General features: G+C 54.3%; 1 protein-coding gene across 1 annotated transcript; it reads left to right on the forward strand.

The window, feature by feature from the left end:
* The first annotated feature begins 2,781 nt into the window (after nucleotides 1-2,781).
* APOD (apolipoprotein D) lies at nucleotides 2,782-8,567 on the forward strand. Its single transcript, XM_040074181.1, has 5 exons — nucleotides 2,782-2,919; nucleotides 3,842-3,995; nucleotides 4,255-4,376; nucleotides 6,103-6,191; nucleotides 7,392-8,567. Exons 2-5 carry the CDS (start codon nucleotides 3,873-3,875, stop codon nucleotides 7,625-7,627), a joined length of 570 nt encoding a protein of 189 aa, XP_039930115.1. The 5' UTR covers nucleotides 2,782-2,919; nucleotides 3,842-3,872; the 3' UTR covers nucleotides 7,628-8,567.
* Nucleotides 8,568-10,308: the final 1,741 nt, after the last annotated feature.

Genomic DNA, 10,308 nt, shown 5'->3' on the forward strand with positions numbered 1-10,308 from the left:
GACACCCCAGGCAGCGTGCTCTGTGTGTGCTGCCCCCCCGGTGTGGCTCATGCCACCTCACCGCTGTGCTTTGCGCCCATTCCTGCCCGCTGCCCGCACCCACAGCCCCCCGGGCCTGCCGGCAGCGCTGCCCTCTCCTGCTGCGGCCCTGTGGGACCTCCCCGTCCATGTGCACAGGCCCTGCAGCCTGTCCTGCAGCTGCCTCCTTACCCAGAAAGGTGGGGGAGGTTTCATTCTTGCATGAAGCGTTCCGGAGCGTGTCTGGTGCACCACCACCCCCCCTTTTGCCCTGGTTTCTCCACAGCTTACCGCCTTCCTGTCCTCCCCTCCCTGCTCCAGCTTCCTGGCCTTTGATGTGCGGCCCGTCCTCTGCTCCAGGGTACAAACTGCTTACCAGGTGGAGAGGACTGCTCCCACCCCACAATTAGGTGCAATTATAAGGTTATGCTTTTCCCCGAACCCTTGCTCTGGAGTGGCTCAGAGCAGACTCCTGCCGTGGGCTAGTGACAGGTGGGACATGGAGCAGGCTCTGGTCTCTGCAGGCGAGTGGTGCTGGTGGTGCTGGAGGTGGAATGACAGGAGAGTCCTGGGGTGGCCATGGAACATGTCCTGGGCAGCTGGCCCCGAGCAGGGACTCAGCTGCAGCATCCCAAACCTGCTCCACTCCAAGACATGAGTGGCAGATACCTGAGTGCTTCGTTCTGTGGTCAGGCAGAGCCCAGAAATGTGCCGCTGGGGAAGGCACAGCCAGCGCTTGTGTGGAGACGTCCCAGCAGTGGCAGCGAGCTGGGCTCTCAGCTCTCATCATCTGTGCTTCAGGCTGTGCAGTGCCTCAGCACCCCTGGGGTGCTCTTTGGCTGGCAGTGGCCAGTGGAGAAATAGGGCTCCACTGCAGCTTCTGCACTTCTGGGGGTGCTGCCTTTGGACGTGGAATTTCCTGCAAAGATGGGTTTTCTTCCAGCATTGTTTGTGCTGGCTGCAAGGGGGGTGATGGCTATAGCCAAGGCCACCCCACCTGTCATCTCCACTCTCAGGGGGCCTCAAGGAGCATCAGCTCCTGCTGGCTCCTGACTTGTCAGCATCCTGGCCATGGCCCACTCCTGCACGCTCCTGCAGCAGGGGTTCCATGGAGCATGGATGGGTGAACGCCTCAATGCTCTGGTGTGACTCTGGCTGCAGCATGCCAGGAGCCAAAATAGCAGTGCCCAGCCACAAAGATATGTCCCTGGCAGGGCTGGCACTGCAGGGCAGCCCTTGGGCACTGGGCAGCACCTACAGGCCCAGGGCATGCAGGAGCCACTCCTGCTGCAGCAGTGTAAAAGTCTTCCCAGAACCATTCCGCCCGAGGGCACACTGCTGCCACCACAGCCAAGGAGTCCTTGCTCCATCCTGTAGGAGAATGCTCCATGTGCAGATGTGGATGAGCACACAGACACACCTCCACACGCAAATATTCCACTGTGGCCAAGCTGGCCCTTTTGCAGGACTTTCTCTGATTACTCTGCAGGATGTGGGCAGTTGAGCCCAGGAGAAAAACTGCTTGCTGGTGTGCAGTGCATGGGGAATCCCATGGCAGCACTTGTACCATTCGGGTCAGGCACTGTCCAGGGATTTCCTGACCTCTAACCTGTTTGTATTGCAAGAGGTGCAGGTGAGGTTGCAGAAGGTCTGCAGGACATCTCTGACTTTGACATGGGCAGCCAGAGCCACCCCATCAGGGACATGGGTGGCTGCCAAAGCACTAAGGAGGTGGATGGAAGCAGGGAGAGCCCTGCATGCTCCCCTGCCCCGTGCCAAGTGCTGTGGCAGACCATGGACCGTGTGCTCCCCATGGCCATTCACCCCAGCTGGTGCTGCTGGCTCTGTGTTGGATGAGCCAGGCACAGCTCTGGTGGTTGCTGAGGTCCTAGGATGGATTCACCTTGGCTGTGCTGTGTTTCAGGGCATGCCTCGGCTGCACGGCCCCAGAAAGGGACAGGACGGAGCGGTCTGTGGCTCTTGGGGTGGCATTTGGGCAGTCAGGAGCTCATGTGTGTGTGCGTGTGCATGTGTGAGTAAGGCATGCAGGGCAGCATGTAAAAACACACCTAGAGAGAAAGTCTCAACAGAGATTAGATTAAGATGTAATTAAACACAGAGAGCTTCCTGTCAATTACTCAACCCTTCTTGCATAACTCTTAGGACTGGCTGCCTTCACAGGTGGCTGCTCTGCTGTCAAAGGCATTTGCTGGGCACCTGTTGGAAAAAGCGCTGGGTCAGCACGGAGCTAATTGCACCAGCATCTTTCCTTTTAATAAGACTTAAAAGTCTAGAAGAAAACTGCTGAAAGGTCTTACAGCTCCTCAGACAAACCTGTGATGCATCCCTCTGCTTCATGCTCCTCATGTATTTGCAGCAAGTGACTGTGATGGGGACAAGGAAATTGCAGTGGCCTGGAGGATCTCTAGGGCTCAAGCAGGAGGCAGAGGCTGCATGTCCCCCCCTTGGAGCATGGCCACGGCTGCTGCTGGACCAGAGGGCGCAGGATGGGAGCTGCTGCTGTCCCCAGCCCCTCTCAAAGGCTGTGGCATTTCTCTCCTTCCCCTGCCATTTGCACCCAGGCCTGAGGCTGTAGTGAGTGGCTGCAAGGCAGAGAGCTCTGCAGCTGCAGGGCGATACCCTGACACGTGGGGTGCCTTTGTTTGCCTGGGTGAGCAGCCAAGTTGCAGCCCATCTCCAGCTTCGTACCAGCTGCAGATCGAAGGCAGCTGACTGGCCTGCCAAAAAACCTAAACACGTCGAGGACCAGGGAGTGGCTTGTGCCAGAGCTGAATAATGATGATCCCAGCAGACTTATAAAGAGAAGCAGGGAGCTCACCACCGAGCTGTTCCTTGCTGCCCTGGTCCTCTGCAGAGCATCACTGCGCCTCGTCCATCAAGGTATGTCTGAACTGGGAGATTCAAAATGGGAACTGCCTGTGTCTGCAGCTGGAGACAGGCTGGGCTTTCCTTCTGAACTTGGGGAAAATGTTACAGCTGCTCCTGGGGAGGAGTTTCCAGCCAGGGAAGCAGAGCACCCAGTGCTGAGGGGTCTGTACCTGCCAACCTGCCCCAAGCAGAGCCCAAAGCATGTGGGCAGCATCCTGGTTCCAGTGACTGTTTGGGTGTGAGCAGCACAGCTCCTGCTTCTGCTCTGCAGGAAAACCTGTCCTTTTCCTCCTCACCCCATGCTTTTGGGGGTCAGTTCATCTCGTATTTGGTGCAGATTTGAATCTCTACCAACTTCCCCACCTCGGAGAGCTGTGTATATTCTGGCACACAAAGACTCCTCCAGAGGCAGCTGCACTGTCTCTCCCACCCTGTTGCAGTGTCAGGCAGCCCTGGCGTACCTGGGGATGTCCCTCCTGCCATGCAGTTGTACACTGCAGGTGTGCAGCACTCACGTCTGTGTCCCAGGGCCCCAGCTCTCTGCTGCCTCTGGAACGTGTTCCATGTGCTCCACCATTTTAAAGCAAAAGTTCTGCCCTTCTCCTTGCCTCAGCTTTGGACAAGAAATGATGCTTCTGTGGGTCCTTGGACATTTATCACCCTTGCATCTTGCTAGGTGTCAGATGTGGGTGACAAGTACCAGCGTTATCACCAGGCATTGCCTGGCTTTTCGTGGAGCTGCTGGGCACAGCCTGAGCACAGGCAGGGCTTAAGGCTGTTTGGGGCTTGGGACTTCTTTGGCACTCTTCTAATGATTCAATCCTCCTTGCTGTGCCCCTGAGATGCCCTGCTGCATGTCCTGTCTCTGGTGCTGCGTTTCACACAGAGCTCTGCTCCAGGGAAGCCCCAGCTCAGCTGTTTTCCTTCCGCCCAGGTCCATTTCCAGCCCGCACCCCGGCGCGGCCATGCTGGGCACGGCAGTGCGGCTCTCGGTGCTGCTCAGCCTCTTCGGCATTGGGAAAGGCCAGATGTTTCATATGGGACCATGCCCAGATCCATCAGTTCAAGAAGAATTCGATATCAACAAGGTGGGAAAAGTTTTCTAAACATCGCATAGGGTGTAGCAAGTTCAGCTAAGGGGGCGTGGGACTGTCAGCAGACTGCCTGGGTGCGGGGGGTGGTGGCAGGTCTGGTCACACCTTGTGCCACAGATGCCACTGTGGGTCTGCAGCTCTGCTCACCGCCAACCCCAACCACCGAGAGGCAAAAACTGCGCTGGCAAAGGAGCCAGGCTGCTCTGCCTCAGCTCACTCATGGTAAAAACATCTCTAAACATTCTTCTGTCAGTATTTAGGGAAATGGTACGAGATAGAGAAGCTGCCCTCAACTTTTGAGAAGGGAAGCTGCATCCAGGCAAATTACTCGTTGAAGGAGAACGGGAAGTTCAAGGTGATCAACAAGGAGATGCTGTAAGTGTTTGTGTTTGGGCCGTGTCCTCACTGTGGCAGTGGCACTGCTATCACCTCTCTTGCTGCCCTGGGTGATAATTTCTCTCTTAATTGTCTGTGTCTGGGGCTGAGGGTGTTGGAGGAGGCACCCTGTGGTTACAGTAGCTCTTCTGAGAGATATGGGTCTCTGATTCCTGCCAGTGACCTGAGCATCACCAGGTCTCTGTCTCATTGTCCAAGGTGAGTGATTAGAAAATATATCAAATGTACATAGTGACTTCAGCATAAAATAGCCTGGATCTTCCCCCTGACTGGCTTGTCCGCCCCAGAGATGGCTGAGAAGCTGAATGCCCTGGATCCTCTTCTGGGGGTGTCATAGGGCTGATTATGGGATGGCAACTACCACCTTGTGCCCCTGCATGCTCAGAAGGGCCTGTGAAGGAAAAAAATGCAGGGAAAGTGAAGTACTTGAGTAATTTTTACTTAAATATTTGTCAGCCTGTTTCTGGATAATTTACCTTGTACGTGCAGTAACTGCTATGCAAGCGGATTGGAAATCATTGTCAGTTTAAATCAGTGGTGAAGTGAATGCTTTTCCCTTTATTAGGGAATTAGGATAGTTTGCAATTATCATAAGTGCTCCTGGATTTTTACACAGAAAGATGCAAGTGTTTCCATCACCAGCCTGTGCTGTCGTGGGCTGCTGCTGCAGTGAGGGGCTGAATGGATGAGAGGGAGCGAGCAGTGAATGCAGCGCTGTCCCCTGTGCTCCTGGCATGGCATGGGGACTTTGTTCTGGCTCACAATAACAACAGGAACACATCCCTTGTGTCCGGAGCAGAGCAGCATCCCTGCTGTTCACTGAGTGCCCAGCACTGTCTCAGCAGCTCCGCTGCTCGGGCTGTGCCTGGCAAACAGCTGGACATTCATTTGTGCCTGCATTAATCTGTATGAGATTAATTCAATCATTGCTGTCACTAGTGCAGCAGCTCAGGACCCTGAAATATTAGGGATATTTTGGGTCAGAAGTGCACTGTGCATGGCTCCAGCATCAGCCCCTTGACCTCTGCTGCTGGCAGCATTCTCTTCTGCCTCCTTGGCTGTTCCTGTTTTACAGGGAAGCCTGAAACTTTCCTGCCTGATAGGCATCATCCAGGTCTTGAGGCATCCATGCAAAAATGCTGTTATAAGATGGGCAGCTCAAGTCTTGGGGCTTGCTGCCATCAGGGCAGTGCTCTGAACGAGCAGCCAAAAAAACCCTGGCTCACCACACAGGTATAAGTAATTTGCGTGTGGAGGAATGTGCAGTGACCTGGAAAAGGCACAGGTGATTAAACAGAAGTGAACACGTGCCTTCCACAACTACCTGGAGCTGAGCTGCTCCCTGGCACATCCAAGATCATGGGTGGGATACTCCAATCCTCCCATGCTGGGCTCCTCCCACTCAGTGCAGAGTGGTCTCGCTCTCCTTCTCTGTCATTGTCACCCTAAACCAAAGGACATCCCACTGTAGGGATACTTGGAGAGAGGCAGCCTGGGATGCTGGGGCTGCTTAACCTGAGACACCAGGACCTGCTGTGCCCTGAGAGATGCTGAAAACATCCTCAGGGATGCTGGGGTTTATTATTACCTATTTCAGCCATATCTTGACAGGTAGCTGTATCAGGAGGGATGATTTAGTGGAAGCGAAAAATAAAATGATCTCCGGCTTTCCTGACTTTATTTCTCACCCTTATTCTCCCCTTAGTGCCAATGGCAAAATCAATGAAGCTGAAGGAGAAATGATGCACTTGGATGTAAAGCAGCCAGCCAAGCTGGGCGTCCGCTTTAACTGGTGTAAGTGTGCGGTGGGAACGCTCCCCAGTGCCCGTGGCCTCAGCACTGCTGAGGTCTGAGCCACAGCACCAGGGGTCAGAAACTGCAAAGCAAGGCGGGGAGCTCCCCAGGTGACTTCAGCACAGCAGCAGAGGGCTAAAATAGACATTGTGACCAGCAGGCAGTGGTTTGGTGACACTGATATGCCATTTACAGGAACAGCCCCCTCAGTGGTGGAGCACTCTTCACCAGCTGATCTGACAGCTAGAAGGATCAACAGCCTTGCCATCCCCCCAGGTTATTTCACAGATGGGGACAGGGAGGTGGGGAGGTGGGGGAGGCAGCCCCACCGTGCTGCAAGAGCCAAGAATAAACTTGTTTCTCTGCACACTGCGGTACAGCTACTTGCCCACGCTGCCTCGAAGTACAAGTGGCTTTTAATAACCATTAATAATACGGTTTTGTTTGCTTGTTCCTTGCCTCGTCACTGTAACACTCGACAGGGGCCTGCTGAGGTGCTGTGCCACATGGCACAGTGCTTTTCTTTCTCTGCAGCAGCACTGGAAAGTGAGCTGCAGTGTCCCCTTGGATCACTCTTTATGCTGCTCCCTTACACCTTTTCTTTGGCAGTTTCATAGCTCTCTTTCACAGAGGGGTTATTTGGAGAAATGGGTGGAGGAGGGGTGGTTGCAAAGGAAGTACAATGACTGTTCCATGAGCACACCAAACAGTTCTGTGCTGCTATGGCATCACCAGCAGCCACTTCACCTGCAGCACGTGCAGCCCCAACCCCCTTCACCAGGTGTGAGCCCCAGAGAACAGCTCTGGGCTCAGCTGGCTCCCCGAGGCAGGGTTCCCCATGGCACCATGGGTTCCACCATGGGTGGTGGTTTGTGCTCCTCTTATCACCAGCTCCCAGCACCACAGCTCCTTCCCAGCAGCCAGCACCCTCCTTCTGGTGAGGCTTTCATCAGCGCAGGAGAGCTGTTCAGGTCATTGCGTTAACTTTCCAGAAAAACCTTCATAGTCAGGGCTTTGTGTCTTTCTCAAGTTCCTCTGGGCAGAACAAGGAGGTAGGCTTTTATAAATTATAGCTCCCTGTACTGACCACAAGCATGCAGCAGCCAAAGTGGGAACAGTCCCAGGAGCTGTGGCTGTGGTGCTGCAGGGCTGTCCAGAGCTGGTTATACACAGCAGTCACGCTGCCCTCCTCTCTCCTAGTCATGCCTGCTGCCCCTTACTGGGTCATCTCCACTGACTATGAAAATTACTCCCTGGTCTACTCCTGCACTAACATCCTCTGGCTCTTCCACATGGACTACGCCTGGATTCTGTCAAGAGCTCCTGACATGCACCCAGAAACCGTGGAGGAGCTGAAGAGTGTTCTCCAGTCCTACAAGATCGACACCGAGAAAATGATGCCCACTGATCAAGCCAACTGCCCTGCTGAGATGTAACTCCTGGCATGCAGCAACACAGCACCAGACCGGAGATGAACTTTGTTGCTTGCTTTATTATCCATTAGAATTTCTCTGTGTACCCGAGAAATTTAATAACAGTAGTTTCCTCTTTGCTAACAGTAGTTTGCCAGCCCAGAGTTACTCCTTGCTGTCATTCCCTGTATCACTCTTCCCCCTCTTTCTGTTTGCTCTCACTTTGCAGCATAACTGACTCAGTCAGTGCTAATGGGTGAAAGAAAGAAACCCTGAAGTGCAGACCTGAAACTCTGCTGTTTCTTAGAGCCCTCAGTACGTGGTTGGGAAAGGGTGAGAGTTGTGATGTGCAAGTGTTAGTCCTGTGGAAAAATCGTTCATCACACAGCCCCACGTATGATTCCAAATTTTGTTTTGATGCTTCTGGGTCTCCCAGGAATCTACAGTGTCTGAGGTACGCTGTGGGCGCTGCCTTGGCAGCAGCAACATCCAGACATGGTGGGTCAGTCCTGCAGCCCGGGAACTGAGGCCGAGGGTCTTGAAAGTTTTCCAGTGCGTGGCTGTAGGCATATGTTGCTGCTAAGTCAGCAGACCTCCTTGGTAGAAATCAGATCTTGTCCTTTGTGTTTTAAATCTAAAAATGTCCAGAGATTGAAAGTCACTCCATCCCCAGTGGTCCTTCTCTTTCCTCTAATGAGATTGGTCCTGCCCTTCAAGGGGCCAGCTCTGACTGTACTTGTAAGCAGACATAAAGAGATGGGGCTGCTCCTTGTTCTCTCTTCCAGAGGCTTTTCCCTGAACACCAGGAGACAGGAGACAGGCTCTGCCTGACATCCTGCCCACTGCTGTTGCACGTGCCGAGTGCCCGCCGGCGCCGCATCTGCCCTGGCAGGTGTTCAGCAGGCACCGCAACAACTCTGCTTGAATAGCATTCATGCAACTCATTAAAAATAAAATAAAAATACCTGCTTCGGGCCTTTTGTAGCTCCCCAGCTGCACAGCCTTTGCCAGCAGGCTGGGGGGCTCAGTGTGTGGGGCCTGCGCCTCCTCTGAGGCCGCAGCACAGCCCCAGCAGGGTTGCAATGAGCATAACAACCACGGCTGAAAGGAAGTGGTTTGTCCCAGGAGCCTGGAGCTCTTTTCAGCTCTCCAGGGTTGGATGTATGGGCACCCCCCATCATCTGAGCCCTGCCAGCAAATTTGTGTTGTGGCTTTGGCTGACAGTGACCCCTGTCTCCTGCTGCTTTTATTGACATGAGGAAATAATGACATGGATGTAGAATGCTGTAAATCTGCAGGAAACCTTCTGCACTTATTTTGGTGGGACTCTGGTGGTGTGGGTGTGCTGCAGAGCGCTTTCTTGCCCTGGGAGAGCTACAGGAGCTGAGCAGGGAGCCAGTATGCCACTAATCTTTACCAGTCAGAGGAGGCCAGGATGGGAGGGACCAGAAACTGCCATGTTTAAGTCATTATCCCTTTAAACTTTCAAATCCTAATGCCACGGTTCCTGTGACACAGAATTAAGCACTCCACCCGATTTTTCAGGCTATAAGGATGATGAACATGCCAGGATACAAACAACAGCATGGTTTCTCCCAAGTGTGTCAGATTCTGGGTGTAATCACTGCCTCATCAGGTTCCCATTCTCCTTCTCACAGGGATGGTGCTGCTGTGGCCCTCATCCTGTGTGATGCCAGCCCATGGCACAGTGACTGTGCAGGCACTGAGCACCAGGGGTGGGAGCCTGCAGCCCCATCGGCTGGGCAGGCACCGCTCCTGGATCTGGCTGGGAACTGGGATCTCCAGGTGCGGCTAAGAAATGGGAATGTTCCACTCACAGACAAAACCCTGCGATGCCTGGGCCCCCTGGAGACCACGCTGGTTCCTTTGTTGCGCCACAGAGACCGTGACAAACCGGGGCTGCTCTGGCAAACGCGTCGTGCCAGGGGCATCTCCGCATGGCGGCACAGAGACACCACAGCACAGCCGCAGCCTGTCCTGCCACGTGCCTGCAGATGTTCCCGGTGCAGCAGCACGCACGTGGGACACCCTGCACGTGCAAAACCCTCGAGCAGGCAAGCAGGCACAAGCCCCACACAGTCCCAGAGCTCCGTGGATGTGCACACGCCCCCAGGGCAGCACACACCTGCCGGTGTGCAGGCCCCGTGCGTGGGCACCGGCCCTGTGCGCACGCCAGACCTCTGTGTCCATGTGTCCTCATCAAAGTGTGTATGGATATGAAGGGGACATGCCAAGAAGATGGAGCCAGGCTCTTCTCAGTGGTGTCAACCACTAGGATGAGAGGAAATAGGCAAAAACTGATGCACAGGAAATTTCACCTGAATATGAGGAAGAACTTCTTTACTGTGCGGGTGATGGAGGACTAGAACAGATTGCCCGGAGAGGCTGCAAAGTTTCCATCACTGGACATATTCAAGAACAATTGGGACACAATCCCGTGCAGTGCGACCTCTTCCAACCTGACCGATTCAGTGACTCTGTGTCCGTGTGTCTGTGTGTCCGTGTATCCCTGTGTGCCTGTGTCTGTATGACTGTGTATCTCTGTACCTGTGTCCCAGTGACACTGTGTCCCCATGTCTGTGTATCTGTGTCCGTGTCCCTGCCGTGTCTGTGTCCATGTCCCTGCTGTGTCCATGTAGCCATGTGTCCATGTCCCTGCCGTGTCCGTGTGTCCATCTTTCTGT

Source organism: Hirundo rustica, chromosome 10 (assembly GCF_015227805.2).
Source record: "Hirundo rustica isolate bHirRus1 chromosome 10, bHirRus1.pri.v3, whole genome shotgun sequence".
In the NCBI taxonomy this organism is placed as follows: Eukaryota; Metazoa; Chordata; class Aves; order Passeriformes; family Hirundinidae; genus Hirundo; species Hirundo rustica.

Excerpts from the sequence above, each read along its gene's own strand:
- APOD (XM_040074181.1), top strand. The coding sequence starts at position 3,873 with ATGCTGGGCACGGCAGTGCGGCTCTCGGTGCTGCTCAGCCTCTTCGGC. Across the intron at positions 3,996-4,254 it reads AAGAATTCGATATCAACAAG|TATTTAGGGAAATGGTACGA; the intron begins GTGGGAAAAGTT and ends TTCTTCTGTCAG. Across the intron at positions 6,192-7,391 it reads GGGCGTCCGCTTTAACTGGT|TCATGCCTGCTGCCCCTTAC; the intron begins GTAAGTGTGCGG and ends CCTCTCTCCTAG.